Source organism: Meleagris gallopavo, chromosome 1 (assembly GCF_905368555.1).
Source record: "Meleagris gallopavo chromosome 1, MGAL_WU_HG_1.1, whole genome shotgun sequence".
Lineage (NCBI taxonomy): Eukaryota > Metazoa > Chordata > Aves > Galliformes > Phasianidae > Meleagris > Meleagris gallopavo.
This window is the reverse complement of record NC_139404.1, coordinates 163,752,235-163,768,759: the sequence shown is the minus strand read 5'-3', so window position 1 is coordinate 163,768,759 and position 16,525 is coordinate 163,752,235. Positions and strand designations below refer to the sequence as shown.

General features: G+C 35.9%; 1 protein-coding gene across 4 annotated transcripts in view; it reads right to left on the bottom strand.

Annotated features, from left to right (window-relative positions):
* Positions 1 to 1,213: 1,213 nt before the first annotated feature.
* Positions 1,214 to 16,525, bottom strand: part of NAA16 (N-alpha-acetyltransferase 16, NatA auxiliary subunit) — a 63,238-nt gene continuing 47,926 nt past the window's right edge. For 3 of the 4 annotated variants that reach the window (XM_085215792.1, XM_085215795.1, XM_085215796.1), the window contains 11 exons: positions 13,183 to 13,255; positions 12,767 to 12,936; positions 12,218 to 12,370; positions 9,886 to 10,014; positions 9,133 to 9,346; positions 6,960 to 7,153; positions 6,160 to 6,268; positions 5,500 to 5,613; positions 3,977 to 4,120; positions 3,215 to 3,312; positions 1,214 to 2,959 (listed from right to left, as the gene is read on the bottom strand). In XM_085215792.1, the coding sequence (XP_085071918.1) occupies positions 2,759 to 2,959; positions 3,215 to 3,312; positions 3,977 to 4,120; positions 5,500 to 5,613; positions 6,160 to 6,268; positions 6,960 to 7,153; positions 9,133 to 9,346; positions 9,886 to 10,014; positions 12,218 to 12,370; positions 12,767 to 12,936; positions 13,183 to 13,255 (1,599 nt within the window). In that variant the 3' untranslated portion in view covers positions 1,214 to 2,758. The remainder of the gene's footprint in view (positions 2,960 to 3,214; positions 3,313 to 3,976; positions 4,121 to 5,499; positions 5,614 to 6,159; positions 6,269 to 6,959; positions 7,154 to 9,132; positions 9,347 to 9,885; positions 10,015 to 12,217; positions 12,371 to 12,766; positions 12,937 to 13,182; positions 13,256 to 16,525) is intronic. The other variant, XM_085215794.1, reaches the window with a different exon arrangement.

Below are 16,525 nucleotides of genomic sequence, written 5' to 3'. Positions count from 1 at the left end.
CAGCTCTTACCTATTCTTTCTGGCTTGCCTCCTTTCAGAACAGATAATCAGACTCAGATCTGAGATCAGACAACAGGGAGAGTCCTCTGGGATGAAGGAGATCTAAGGCTGTTCAACTTGGAGGTTACTTCCACAAACTGACTGGATCTGGGTTGTCCACAGATTCTTGATGCATTCAAGCAATTATTTCAACGCCAGCAGGCTGATAAGAAAAGATAAACTACCTCCTGACATTATCACATTTGCTACAAGAGCTCAGTATGTTGAAATGTGAAATACTGATCAGACATACATACACTGTTAGCATTTATATACTATGGCATAGTATTCTTCCTCTTGGAAGACTTATCAGGCCTGGTCAGCTTGATGCCTTTTCTAAATTCAGATCTACTGAGGACAATCATTTCATGGTATTTTAAAGAAAAATGTATTTGCTTATCATTTGCTGTTCTTCCCTACTTTTGTTATTCATGCCATGCTACCTTGCACTTTGTTTGCAACGATTTATACCTGTAAAGACAACCCCAAAACTCAGCAGCTTATGCCTCCAGTACTTCCACAGGAAAAATAACCACACATTGGGTGATAGAAGAATCAATCCCTATTTTCAGGATTCCCAGAACAGGTCCTGCAATTCTAGAAGTCCAAAAGCCAAGACTATTCTCATAAAATAAACTGCTAAAAAGATAAGCCAAGTATTTTTGTTTGAGTTTGATCTGAAAAAATGCAAGCTTAACAGATGCTGGAGGACTGGAATAGCAGCCTTACCTTTCCACCCATACTGCTGCAGCTTTCTTTTGAAGATCTGAATTACATTTCTAGCACCGTGTCATCGCACTAAGACACAAAAGACTGTACCAACATCTCCACTGTATGCAGGCTGACAGGCAGTGCCAGGGGTCAACTGAGCCAAAACAACTCCATAATGCTCAGTTACCATTCCCTGCCTGAGACACCTTTGAGCAAGCCGTTCAACAGCAAATGGCATGGGGAATACATAACATAAAAATGTCCTGCTGCATTTCTAAGGGTAGGATATTACTATATATGAATTATGTATCAATATGATAAACATTGTCGTTACTTTTCAACTACTTAGAGAGTTTGGGTTAAACCAGTGAATATGCAACCGAAAAGAAAACAAATTAACAAATGCGTAATGGGCTGATGTTTGATGTCCATAAATACACAAGAATTCCAAAGCAAAGACAAGTGTGTACAAAATAATTTATTACAGCATAACATATGTTGGCAATATTTTACAGTGAGTTTTCCATTCAACAATTTTGAATCTAAATAGATGACACACAAAAGAAAATTTTAATTAGAACAGTTTATTTGTCTTAATAAAATCCCCTCTTCGTGAATTCATATTTGCCTTAGAGGGGCTAGTTAATATTACTGAAATTATTTACACTGCAGTGGAATAAAAACAAAACTGACTGAATGATTCCATTACAGTTTCCAGAAAATGGATTTTCTGTACAAGCCACAGTATAGTTATATTTTGATAGCAGTTCTTTATAGAATGTAAAGCTGTCATATGTAGCCATTTTGTCCAGCATTACGCTTTAAATAGGTATATTAGATTCAAACTTCCATTTTCATGTCGTGTATTTAATAGTTAATGCACCAGAATAAAGAAAAAGGTTCATTGTGATTTGTAGTCATCCTCTTCGTGCTCCCTTGAACGGTTTTTAAATATAAAACACACTCCTCACATACTGCTTGCTTTGCAGCACCTACAGCAATAGTATTTAGGCATGAGAAGCGTTGATATATTGGCCATAAATTCACAACTAAGACTTTTAATGGAGGTAATACAGTAAACTTAGCAGTGAATTTTTAGGATGTGGAGGGGAACTGTATCCCCCATTACTGTACCTTATGCATTTACCCAATATTGGAGCAGCTTTTTTTAACTGTCAGTAAGTGAACAGATGGGGAGAAATCAGAAGTGAGAGAAAGAAGGGTAAGATGGAACAACAACAACAAAAAAAACAAACCAGACAACAGTATTAAATTCATTGCATTTTCAGGGAGTTGCTTGAGAATACTCAAACAGAAAATGTTAAACAGATCATAAACTTAAGAAATAATAGTTATGGAACACAAGGTAGATAGAATACAGTTTTCAAAAACCCTTAGTTTTTATACAAACCTAATCTTCATATCCATCAAGACCGGTTCCATAAGACACACACCTTACAAAAACATGCAAACTGCCAACATTCACTGTGCTTCAAAAGAAACCAAACTGAGCAAAGATTAAAAAAAAAAAAGTAAAAAAAATCCCAAGAACAACAGTAGAAGATGAAGAGGGTAATCCAAGCAGCACTTCCGTCTTAATCTGCTAAAGATGCTCAAAAGATAATTTCTTAACTAGATATGATCACATTCATATGTGTATGCAATGACACTGGTGAAAGCAGTCTAACATCCATCATTTTTTTGTGAGGGAGGGCCGATGGATTATTAAAAGACTTAAAACTGTACAAGTATAAACATGAAAAATGCTGATTAAAGATCATGTTTACATAACTATTGGCAGTTTTTGTTGGGAGGAAAAAAAAAATAACTAATAGTATACTCCATTTCATTAAGCTAGCCAAATATTTCATTTTAGACCTGTTAAAGATATTAAAATGCAACCTGGAAAAGTAACCCTGATCCGTATCCAGCCAGCATGTAATGACAGTCAGAGTTTTGCATGTGTGTGTAGGTATGTAGGCACACACATGGGCTTGCATATGCTACTTCATATTTCATTAGACAGTAAGTCGTGGTTAATGGCTGTATGATTCACAGATGCAATGCTGCTCTCATCTTCGTTCGTGGCAGGCATAAAGGCAGATGTAAAAGGAAACAGTTTATGACACGCTGCTTGATATTCTTCACATTGAGTGTGGCAACTTCCAAAACTGCCGTCAAGCAGTGCCTCAAAAACCTTGGTTAATGTCTACAGAAAGAAGAGGAACAGTTGATAAATGTGATTTACAGTCATTTTAATACTAAAGAAATGTGCCTTTAAATTTTACTAATCTGAACAAACACAGGTATTGTGTTGGTATTTAGACATAACTACTTCTTTCAAAGTTCAAAAACCTCACTCTTCTGAAGATTAATTTATCATGACATATAAAACATATATATTATCATACAAGTTAAGTATGCATTAGTTTATACACTTGTCTCTCAATACTGTATTTTTTACCTTCACATTTTTGTCTCTCATGTTTTTATCCAATCTAGTAGCCACAGCAATTGCTTTTTCTTGCCTTGATTTGTCCAGAAAATACATCATTTTTGCACCTTATCACAAAAAAAAAAATGAAAGCACAACATTAAGATAATAGCATTACTAAATGCAATGCTGCATATACAGACACACATTGAATCCCGTAGAATTACTAGGACAAAATAAACATATTTCCATAATAACATGCAAAGAGAAAGTAGAACCTGGAAAACATCCAGTAAGATGCCTAACAAGATGAAAAGAGTAGAACACCACATCTGAAAGAATCAGGAGCAAACATCTGCTGAGATACCTGTACTTGACTTCCCAAATCGTCAACCTGCTCAAAGGGAAAAGGGTGCTAGTATTTCTCTCAAGATGCTGTTCTGAAATAGAGATCTTCTAAGTTTGGGATGACTTACCCTGAACTATTCCTCTAAGCAAAGCAATCAGTTCTCTGGAACTAACTTTCTCCAGTGAACCCTGACAGAGCTTGGATAACTTTGGCAAACTAAGTGAGATTAGTACTGGAAATTGAAGAAAAAAAAAAAAAAAATCAAGTTTTCTTAACTCTAGCAGTTTTGCTTTGTTTACTTTAAGTGGTACAAGCAGGCAGAGAAAAAAGATGAACAGGTAAGTTTCTGGCTCTTTCCAATTGATGTATAATGAAGAAATTGATTGGTGACATGAAACAGTGAAATCAACACATTTGCAAAAGCATTGGAAAGTTAAACAAACCTGAAAGTTGGTGCTGAATGGAGGTAGCATTGTGTTTGAGAAACTCCTCATTAAAACTTTCCAAATTTTTATTGACAAAGATTTTCTGCATTTCTTGAGTTAGGACCTTGCTCACAATTTCTGGGAGGTTACTGTGGTCAGATACTGGAAAGGGGCAGGGTAAGAGGGAGAGATGGGGAAAAAAAAAAAAAAATACTTTTAGACAACTGTAGAAATATCACTGCAAAACTTTTTTTTTTTTCTACTTCACAAATCTGTGCCCAGAAACAAATTTCAGATCAACAGTACTGCAAGTCTGCAAGCACTTCAGTATACAGAAAACAAATCTGTCAGATTGATTACATTTTGAAAAATGTTTGTTGCAAACAAATACACATTCTGATGAAAACATATGCTACTAGTCAGAGTGATTTTCAATCACCTGTGAATGAAGTCAGCAAGAAATATTCAACCAGTTCATCTTTACACTGTCTTATGTATAGTTTATCATCCTAAAAAATTTAAGACTTCACATTTAGTCTGATAAGCTGATATATATGACCAAAGGAAACACTTGGTTTGTTAGTGCTTCTTCTGGGGAGATCCCATTGTGGCCTTCCAATATTTGAAGGGAGTGTATAAACAGGAGGAGGAAAGACTGTTTACAAGGGTGGATAGTGATAGGACAAGGGGGAATGGTTCTAAACTAAGACAGAGGAGGTTTAGTTTAGATATTAGGAGGAAGTTTTTCACTCTGAGGGTGGTGACGCACTGGAACAGGTTGCCCAAGGACGTTGTGGATGCCCCATCCCTGGAGGCATTCAAGGCCAGGCTGGATGTGGCTCTGGGCAGCCTGGTCTGATGGTTGGCGACCCTGCACATAGCAGGGGGGTTGAAACGAGATGATCACTGTGGTCCTTTTCAACCCAGGCCATTCTATGATTCTACAATTTAAGAAATTTATAAACTCTATGGTGTTTGTTCAGTTTCTATTCTTTGTAACTTTTTTTTTTTTAACATTATTTATTAACAGGCTTCTAAAACTCAAACTAGTTGCACGTAAAAAAAAGAACATGCATTTACACAATTTCATTTTAGTTCTATAAAAGCATTACAGATGCATTTATATATGAATTATTCATACAAGCTCTCTGCTACGTGTATTTTCTGCTACCTAACACACGAAGCTCACAGCACTTACTTCGCTTCAGTCAGAATCTCTCTCCCATATTTGACACTTGCTTTCTTAAAACTTCTAGGAATTTCAAGGGTCTCTGGAACACCTACTTCTCTGTGAAATCTAGCCAGTGACTTACTGGGTCCACCTGCTGGATTAATGCAGGAAGGAGCACGTAAAATTCCTTTGATTGTACCCTGCATAGCACAACCTGTGCTTTCTTAGGTATTGCCTAGAAAAACAAACCATTCATTTTTGTCTCGACTTCAGTTTGTGTTTCAAGAGTATGTTTACACGTGACGAAAACATGTATTTATGTATTCATTCACATTACCTCCTATATCCTTATACATACATATGTACGTACTTCCTATACACATACCAGCTTTAGAGAATTTAATCAAGCACTCATGAAGCCACGGATTATTACTGTTGATAGCAAAAGCTCTTTTGACAGACTGTAACATTAACAGAAACTTTCCTGTGGGAAGGGAAAAAAAACAAAAGCACATTGAGATTAAAAATATGCAACTTCTTCTAGTTCTTTGTACTAGCTAATGTTTTATTTAGTAAATCTAGTAAAAACATTAGAAATATCAAAGTCTACAGAGAAATCAAAAAGAGATTTACTTTTTGCACTTAAACTTCTTAATTATACAGAAATTCCTATAGATCAAACTGACAAAACTACATAGATAATGCTTCTGTTTGGTTTTGTGTTCCCCTAAAGATTACACTACGGATATATTTCTATAGCATTCATTGGGGTATGCTAAAACTTATTTTCCTCTTAGCATTTTGTATTGTATATGCCCCACGATTTCTGGATATCACATAGGTCCCTGCTTCAGTCAGTTAAGGAATTATCTGTTTCAGGACATTTTAGACAACAGTCAACAGGGGAATTGGACTAGACAGCACTCAGAGATCCCTTCCAACTCTAAGGATTCTATGATGTCAGATAACACGGGTCACAGTGGAAAATTAAAAATTTGTAGAGCAAAAATAAAAGTAAGTGATACTTTACCTTTTCTAAAGTATATTTCAAATGCTAATAAATGGGTGTCTATGTTATCTCCAATAAGATTCTTAAGTGGAATAAGGAATTTAATGGCTTCTTCTAATGGATTTTCTGCCTGTTAGCAAACACACAATGAAAGTAAAGAATACAAATAAATGTCTGACACAATCTACCAATAATAGTTTGTTATTCAGAGCATTTAAACAATCGGAGGCCAAAGGTGAAGTGTTCAAGCACTATTCAAACAAAATTCAGAAAGCTGAGATTTCAAAGTGTGTACTCACGACTTCATATTGACAAAGGCAACAGCAGAGCTAACTGGCACCACTCATGTAGTGCAATAGGTTATGGTCTAAGTTAGCAGTTAAAAAGAAAATATGACCACCTCAGACAAAAAGTTTAACCTTCTGAAGTTACTCTGATAAAAGGAAATTCTTCATGCTTAAGGAAAGACTGGCTTTGTTTTCATATTCTGTGGACTACAATCATTTCTGTTAACTTTTTTCTTTTCCTGTATGAAAACTAACAGTATTTTGGGCAAGAATCAACTTTTTGTTCAGAATCTTATGGAAGATGGCTTACTTTTGGAAGAACCAAGATTTAAAGCAATAATATGAACACAGAATTTCAATTTATCAGAAAAAAATTACCATCCTTCAGTATAAGTAAACTGTAAATAAAAGATATCTTTGCACGCAGAAATGATTTTACATAAATTGATGGACTATTTTAGAAAAACTTGACAATCAATCTATATTATAGGTGTGTTAAGATAATGAGCCAAAGGTAACAAAGACCATGCTAACCCTTTCCAGTTTTTCAGGAACTAGTTCTTCCCTAGGTCCACTAGTTTCCTCTTCCTCTTCATCTCGCTTTTTCTTTTGATTCTTTTGCTGTCTCTCTCTTTCTGCATGCTTTCTTTCCTCTTCAAGTTTTGCTTTTTTCTGTGCTCTTCTTTGCTTGCTAAGCATCTTCTTCAGTTCTTTGGCTGAGAGATTTTCTATAGATTAAGTAACAAACATAGTAATTATTTCATTAAGATGTTTGTCTCAAACAGCCCTCAGGAACGCCACTATGCTCTTCCATCCATTTCAATATACTTTTACTTGCCAGAGTATCATATCACTGCAGCATCCAACTTTACTACTGGGTTACAGCACAACACTTGATCTTGTTTATTTACTCTATGAAAACTGTTAAAAAAAGCCTCAGCTACTTGAAAGATTAACTACAGGAAGTTGTTAAATCCATGTGACAGATTTTGTTATAGAAAATGAATAATGACTTTGAAAGGTGATACTGAGCTCATGTGTTTACTGTGGCTCAGCTTCTTTCCAACTTTCTGTCTAAAGCATCCTGACTGATTTACACTTCAACTTAAAACAAGCCTGTTATCTTTCATTAATGTGTCTGATCCATATATAGCCTTGATAATAACCTTCATTTTCTACATGTCATCATTATAGCTAAATGGATGCAAGCAACTGGTATAGTTTGAAGGTAAAATTTCTGGTATGTGTTAAATACTGCCATTATAGGAGACTTCATGCTGTTTGATGGGTTCAGATTTATAAATGAAGAATAGACAAAGAACATGATTTTCTATAGGCTCATACAGAAGTGAGAAGCCTTCACTCTTCCCCATTCCCACTTCAGCTGGAATTACACTAATTTCCACTTGGTCTTCTGTCATATTTCACAGATAACAGGATTTGCACAAATAATGTGGCAAGGAACAGAAGAACAAGCTACTGAGGGACTTGCATGTTTTTTTGTGGCAGTGGCATCACATCTACTGGGCCCATTCTGGGGCCAGCCACCATTAAGATGGTGGAGCAAGGAGAAAAATGTTTTACCCATTTATTCTTCCCCAGTGGATAAGCCTACTAAATTTCAACACGCATATAAACTACATGACTTAACAGTCTCCCTCCCTTTAATTTTTATTATATACTGCTATGTTATATACAGAATCAAAATTAAAGTCAGAGAGAAAAATGATGCAAGTTGAACGGTGCTGTGAAATGTGACTCTTTTTGTGTGTGCTTCATACATATAAATAAACAGGGAAAGAACTCATTCACCTCAATAAAAGCTAAGACTCAATAAAAGGCAACATAAAATGGCATTTTGAGTTTAACTCAATATTGTTCTTTCTCTTGTTTTTTTGTTTTTTTTTGTTTTTTAATTTCCATGTCAAATATTCTTCCCTTTGCAAAAAGCTAAGTATTAATTTAATCTCTTTTGTCTACTACTGCAGAATTGACAGTCACAAAGACTCCGCAAAAGAACAAGCAACTATTTTCTTAAGATAAAAAAATCTGCATAAATCACTTGTCATTGAATACTCTAACATTCATGCCAGGCACAACTGATTTCCAAAGATAATCTGCATTCTCTTTAAACACTAGTTTCAAATGAATTCACAAGTGTATTACTTGTGCTAATCCACACTTGTCCATGTATTTTTTGGCCCCAAAATTACATGAAAAATGGTAAATGTAATGCAGTGCTAACCAGTGTTATTATAATGCAATACTAGAAAATCTATAAAGATTAAATACATTAAAATATAATTCTTACAGCAAGTCAGACTGCTTTCCCACCATATCTATCCATTATGTTTCAGAATTCACCAGTTATTGACACTTATCTTCTCTTTAAATGGATAAATGGCTGAATTCAATTTGATTTTCCTCTTAAGGTTCTGAAATACTACTCCTCTCTCAAATACTCTAGCTGCAGCTAGGTTCATTCACACGCTGGTTTTACAATATGATGTGGGGAGAGTAGAGGGGAAAAAAAAAAGCTGTACTATGTTATCTATGATTTCTTTCCAGTTACTGATCAAATAATAAGCAACAGAAATGGAACAAGGCATTTATGTTACAACTCACTGATTCTATAGCACATAACTTACATAGCTTATACAGCTTTTACTTTTCATACACATATGAGCCTCCATTATAGTCTAGATACCTGAATTCACTTCTTGTTCTTTGCTTTCATTGGTAAGAGGATTATCATGAAGCTTCAAGTAGATTTCAATTGCTGATCGAGCAGCTTTGAAGTAGAAGGCATGTTTCCTGAGCACATCTTCTAATCTCAAAAGGTCTACATAGGCACGAAGAGTCATCTTTCTCATGCAGTATGTGTGGAAGTCAAATTGATCATCCGTTATCTCAAAAAAATGCTTCAAGGAGGGGAAAAAAAGGAAACCAAGTCTAAGGCATTTCCCTGGCTTACTCTATTTTTTAAATAAATGGAGATAAAATTATAACTGATACTACAGGCATTATTTAACAAGCATAGAACTATTCTTATAATACTGACCATCCAAGAGAATCTGTCAGTAGGAAGAATAAACCCAGGAAAATCTCATTTTGTTTGCAAAAACTATAATGATAATGTTCAAAGGCTTAGGCACTCTTTAAAAGCCAACTGAAATACGATTGCTCTTATTAAAAAACAATTAGCAGAAAGACAGAATGAAGTTAGTGTAAAAGTAGTAGGTAAGAGACATAACATTTTATATTGAATCCTTTTCACTATTTCACAGTAGTTTTGCACATAATAGATAACTGATGTCATCCTTAGCTATTACAATACATCACCAAAAATTAACCTGTTTTAGAAATTTTTAGAAAACTTGTGTGCAAAGAAAATTGTGCCGTATACAGCTGCGAATATCCTTATTAACAGGAAAAAAATAAAGTGTTTTTACCTACTTACCCTTTCTACTTCGTGACATTTTTTCAAGGCTTCACCATATTTCCCTAGCCTTTGATAAGCTGCAGCACATTCAGTCTGGAACCACATACACTGCATCTCATTTAGGTTTTCCATAGCAGAAGTCCCTTCCTGAAATAAGTGTTATTATCACTTTTTGCCATAGTAGTTTACCATCCTTTTTCAAAAGGACTAGTTACAGCATGTCAGTAGGAAACGACTTGCAATACCGTGTAAAATGGATATAACATCTCCATAGCTGAGAGCTCTACTAGTGATGCCTTCATGCTTCCTAAGTTACAGAGGGATAAATTCAAATGAGTTTAAAAAATAATTGTCTGAAGCAGATTAGTGTCTCAACACATGATTAAAATTAACTCATGCTTACATATTACGTATACAGTCTTACAAAAAAACACCTATACACTTACTGCTTTATCACATAACATGAATAATTTTATTATTTTAGAACTTGTTTGTTAGCCTGACAAAATCTATTTGGATTCACACTTCATGCTTTTTCATGGGAAGTATTCTTTATATATTTAATATTCAAGACTGAGAACAAACTGGAAGCACAATCCAAATATCAAGAACACCAGTTACCGAAATCAGAACATTTTATGACAACACAAAGAAAATCCCATTCAATTAATAATATTTAAATATTTAGGAACAGATCTATCCTATTTTACTACTGGTATCTATGGACTTCTTGCCCTTGCCTTCACACCAGCATACACAGTGACTTCACAGAATACCAGAATGGCTTGGGTTGGAAGGGTCCTGTGAGATCTAGTTTTAATCCTCTTCCTGTGGACACGATGGCATCCCATTAGATCTAGCTACCCAGGGCCTCATCCAACCTAGTTTTGAATGCATCCAAGGACGGGGCATCCACAACTTCTCTAGGCAATTCATCTCAGTTCCTCATCACATTCTCAGTGGAAAATGTCATCCTAATATAACATTTAATCTAAATCTCCCTTTTTTAAATTTTAGAACTATTCCCCATTGTCCTACTGGTATCAGACCATGTAAGAAGTCAGTCTCCTCCCTGTTCATAAGCTCCCTTTAAATTCTAGGAGGCTGCAACGAGTTCTTCCCTGAGCCTATCCTTCTCTGTGCTAAACAAGTCCAACTCCTTGAGCCTGTCTTCAAAGGAGAGGTGCTCCAATCCTCTCAATCATATTTGTGGCTCTCCTCTGGGGACCTGCTCCAACATCTCCATATCTTTCTTGTGCTGGGGACCCCAGGCCTGAATGCAGTGCTCCAGGGGGATCCTCACAAGAACAAATTGGAGGGAGACAACCACCCCCACCATCCTGCTGGCCACCCTTCTTTTGATGCAGTCTAGAATACAGTTGGCTTTTTGGGCTGCAAGTGCACAATGTTTGCTCACATCAAGTTTCTCATCCACCAGAACTCCCAAGTCCTTGAGAGCACCCCTGCAGGGAAGCAGTTCTCTCAGTCTGTACACATACCTGAGATTACTGCGACTCACGTGCAACACCTTGCTCTTGGCCTTGTTGAACCTCATTAGGTTCATGTGGACCCACTTATCAAGCTTGGATCTCATCCCTTATATCAAATGCATCACTCAGCTTAGTGTTGCCAAACTTGCAGAGTGTATTCAATCCTACTGAGCTTTAGCAGTCAAGTTTCAAATGGCTCCCAGAAATACCGAGGAAGCTTGGATTCACATTCAAGTTTTCTCACACTTAAGAAGAATTAAAGATCCTAACTTCCATACATGTTTTAAGAAACCCCACCAAGTAGCTGTCTTTCATAGCCAGTTATACAAATAATATGGAAACCCAGGCTTGATGAACCTAAATTTTATATAAATATAAAAACTATTACCATATTTAAACTGTTTGCCCTGCTTTTTATAAATGGAACTGCCTTATAAAATTGTAGTCTGTAGCACTAGTTTTAATGAATGAAATGTTCAAATCCAAATTACATCTATGTAATATAATTAAGTCATAATGAATGTAGTAGCTTGCACATTCCTGTGCAGTTAGCTTAAATTATATTATTGGCAAATGGCAGATTTTGCAAACAAGGTATTCATTGGAGGTACTTCAGAAGTATGTCACTACAGAAGTACTTCTGGATAAGTACCTCTGAATAACCTTTTTCCCAAAATTTACTAGCTCTTCACAGTTATTTATCACTAAGTGCAAGCTATGACATGCATTATTTTAAAAATGGACACTTGAAAAAAGATAACTTCCTGATTTTAGTCAAAAATTAAGACTTACATTAGCAAAGTTAAACAAGAATTGCTAGAGGCAAACAAAACTTCCCTTCATTATAACAGGAAACTTACCCTAGTGAATTTAGAACACATCTCTTCTGCATCCTTCACCATATTTGCTCGCAGCATGTATTTAGCACATTTAGAATTGATAAATCTGTCAGCAGTATCTAAAGATTGTGCTTCATCCATCCATTTGGCAGCTTCCTTCAGGTTACCTACATGCTGTTGGAAGAAAGTAGTTATGGAGAAATTAAGTAACTAAATTTCAAGATAAACTTTATATTGACCAACTCCTTAAATCTATGATTACTTGTATTTCTCTTTCAGAAGTAATAGAGACAATATTCCTCTGCTTGTCCTCCTCACTCTCACACATTTATAAATATTTTTTAAGAACACCAACAATTTGCTTTAAGCTGTGACTCACTTTAGCAAATCTAAACAGAGTAGAGGGGTTTTCATTTTCTGACTGACTGCAGAGTGCACAAGAAGAAACGTACACAAAAGTCAGTACTCACAGTGCTATCCACACATTCACACCAGTTTCATGGGGCTTTGTTGTTGTTTTTTTTTTTATTTAAAAGCTATATACTCCACATGTCCAAATTCACTTTTTACCTTGTAAATTTTTGCTTTTAAGTAGAATAGTTCTATTAATGTTGGAGTGCTTGCAATTGCAGCATTAATGTAATCCAAGGCCAAAGAACACTGGCCAAGTTTGTCAAAGTGCTGTGCCAGGAAATACCGAACCCAGAGCAGCGTCGTTGGGGGCTCTCTCTCTCCATTTTCTGGAACAAAACAGAAAAGGTTTCATTAACCAATTAAGACTGAACACGGCACTTGAAAAACATACAAAAAACCAAATTGTAGCAAATTCAGCAAGTATTTCCTATAATGCTTTCATTTACTAAACATTCATTTATTACATCCTTCTCTTGCAAAAAAAAGGTTTCAGCGTTACAACAATTCTTCCTAACTGCCATAAACAGTAATTACATCATAATTAAGACAAGAATCAATACATAGAAACTTACCACATGGACCAAAAAGGTCACACGTTCTCAAAGAGGCTTCGTAACCAGTAACAAGTTCTTGGATTGTAGAGACCTGCATATAAAAATAGCAACTTAACTTCAGCTTTACTGTTTTGTATATGTACATTAACATACTGAAAAAATACCTGGGCAAAATTTGAGAAGCTATTCTAGAATAACCACTCAATTTAAAAAAAATACTGTAGGTATCATCACATAACTTAATTTCACTTTCAGAAGGTATCTTTGATCATGTTTTAACTGGTGATATTGCAGAAAGCAGGTGTAATCTTTGGCAGCATACTTACAGGGGAAGTGTATTTGATCAGTATCCTTCACAAGTTACACTTGAAAAATTTTATTTTTTAAGGTATAAGGCCTCAAACGTCCAAAGTGAGCCAATGAAACAAGGTGCTTTGGAAAAGGATGGGCGTAATAATGAAGATACGGACCAGGTTGCTTTAACTTTCTAGCAAATGATAGGCACTGCTAAAGATTTATTTTTATTATTTTTGTTATTAAAAAGGCATTGCTGCTTGGAATATTGAGTGCATCCCTTTCATTCCCTCTCCATAAATTGATTAAGGCAAACACCTTCTGAAACCATACCTTGTTAATAGTATCATTACTCATTCCAAAGCTAAAGATTCAAAGTTCACTCTTAGTTTTAGCCTCAGACTACTGAAGTTTGAAATTTACAAGTGTTAGTATCTATGCTTTTCACGACAAAGAACTATTCCAGAAATAGATCCATGGCTTACAAGTGTCACTTTGGATTTTTAAGCATTTTATCATTCAGCCTGTTTTGTTGCACCATCTGAGATGTCCTGCCATACTTAGCAAGCAGATAAAGCCTCTTAATGAAACAAGATGAATACTAGCAAAGGAAGAACTATGACCCATGTACGTATACCCAAAATGCTGAAGGGAAAATGAGATCCTGAAAAATGAGATCCGGCTGTAAACATAATAGGATAACAGCTACATTAACCAACCCAGTCAAACTTATAGATGTAAAAACCTAAATCGAGAGGTAAAGAAAATAAGACAATCCTACATTAAAAATATGTAGTTACAAGAGTAAGATGTGGAGAGAGCAGAATTACAGAAGTAGGATTTGTCAAAGCACCACTTCATGATGCCCTTGGGAAGGAGCAGGAAGGGGAGGGAAACGAACTTTGTTCCAGAAGACCAAAGTTTCCAGAAGATCAAAGCAGCACAGTAGGCAAGAAATGGTGTTTCAAAGAGCAGAGGTGTCAGGCTCAAGTCACATGCAGCCAATGTAAATGTCTCAAAAAACATAATAAAATGTATAAGCAGATATACACATTCTAGAAAGCATTCTAGAAAGCTTTGGGCAAATCTCATGAGAGTTTCTGGTAACAAAAATCTCATAAAATACAATAAAACATTACTAGACTTCAAATAATTACCAAATTATGAAGAAACAGTAAGAAATCACAAATACATGGACAGATGCAAATAACTGCATTAAGCTGTTCCCTGGCCTCAGACATGTTTGCTAAAAGAAACCTCCAACACTCTCATTGAAGACTGTCTTCCCTGAAATGAACTTACATGCTGAAGTAAGCAGCTACTGCAGCAGGGTTTTTAGTACAGACACAACACAGTGCTGCTTCCTTGCTGCTTTTCACCACAACTTCAGAGTATTCCCACACTTATCTTCATCTGACTTTAATAAACTTAAGTATCTCCCAGTTTTGCTAGATCTCAAGTGAACTGTGTGAAGGAAGGAAAAGACCCCTTCACCTTTAGAAGCCAAGTTTTAAGTATCAGTTTTATTTCTTCTGCAAGCAGATTGAGTGTACAACTGGACAGAGACCATGTTACCACCAAAAAGAATATTTCCCTGACTACTACATACACATGTAGCCAGACTCCGCTTTGGGTCAGAGCTGGTGGCTGGTTCCAGGCTTACAAATTGATTTTACTCCCTGTTTTGTCCCAGTGCAGAGATGACCCACTGCCAGCAGTGGGCAAAGGACAGCAGTACCGTACAGAAGGGTCACAAGTCAGTGTACAGCAGAAGTGAAAGGAAACCCTCTAATCTTGAGGTGACTGACAATACCAAGTGACACCATGTCTTAACAAATGCCAAGTTCTTCCAAATTCAGAAATCTCTTGTGGTTTTGGGTTCTACGCTCCAGTGCTGGAGTTTTTACGAGGAAAGCTGGTTTGAGAAAACACTGCAAGGATCTGAAAAACACTGCAAGGATTCAGTAAAAGCAACAGTATAAAACTGCAAGACCGGTGATTAAAGTATTATAGGTATTCTTGATGAAAACAGTATCACGTTTCTCATGACTCACAAAACTTTTTATTTTCTTTTTTATTTTGATGTTGTTTTGCCTCAGTCTCTTCCTATCAACTTAGGAAGATGCTTTCTGGTCCATGGACTGCTTCATAGAACTAGTCTGTATGCTAGAATCATCACTTCCATCCTAAAGTATTCCATCATTTTGAAGCAACGCATCATTCTTCATAAAAATCACGTTAGAATTCCTGAAGAACAGAAGTCAAACTGAAATACCTGGAAATAGCATAGTACTCATCCTGATTAATTTCAAATAGCACTCTCCCAGAAAAAAAATTCACATTTATCCTTCCAACGCATCTGAGAAAGTATAAGTTATTACACAAAGCATCTTAAGTCATCAACAAATCTCCTGTTCTGCTATGACAAGAACGGATCTATCTAATTCTACAGCTGGGTCCAAATACTGGAGAGACTATAGCTACATACTACCGGTAGAAATGCATCTTTACCTACCAAAGAAGCCTCCGGATACAGTCAAAATTCAAACTTCACACTTTTCCATTGGTTGCTACCTACTACTTTAGCATCATTACAGAAGAACAATGAACTAAGAAGCATGAATCCAGAAATGGGAAAAACTCGTTTCCCTTTCTGCAGCTTATGCCTGTATTAAATCTGCGTGTGCTCACAAAGCAGTACAGATTTTGCAATAATCCTGAAAGTACCACACACACCAACTTGAAGCAAAGATTCCACAAAGGTCAGAGTGGCCTTCCAGTTCAGTTCTATGCAATTTATTTCCATTGCAAGGATTTTTTCCACTAGCAAAACTGGAGTCAATTTCTTCAATTAAGTATTTAAGGAAAAGAGTGAGACTGCAATAAATACCTACTTATCAACAATTTAAGTTAAATGTTAAAATGTGAGCAACAAGAACACAACTCGCTCTAACACCAATTCTGAATTACCTTCCTGTGAGCACTAGCTTTTGTATTTTTTCTATTTTGTCCCCTCTTTTGCAACAGACTACAAGGCCTAAGGGAAAATTGTTTTCCAAATAAATGG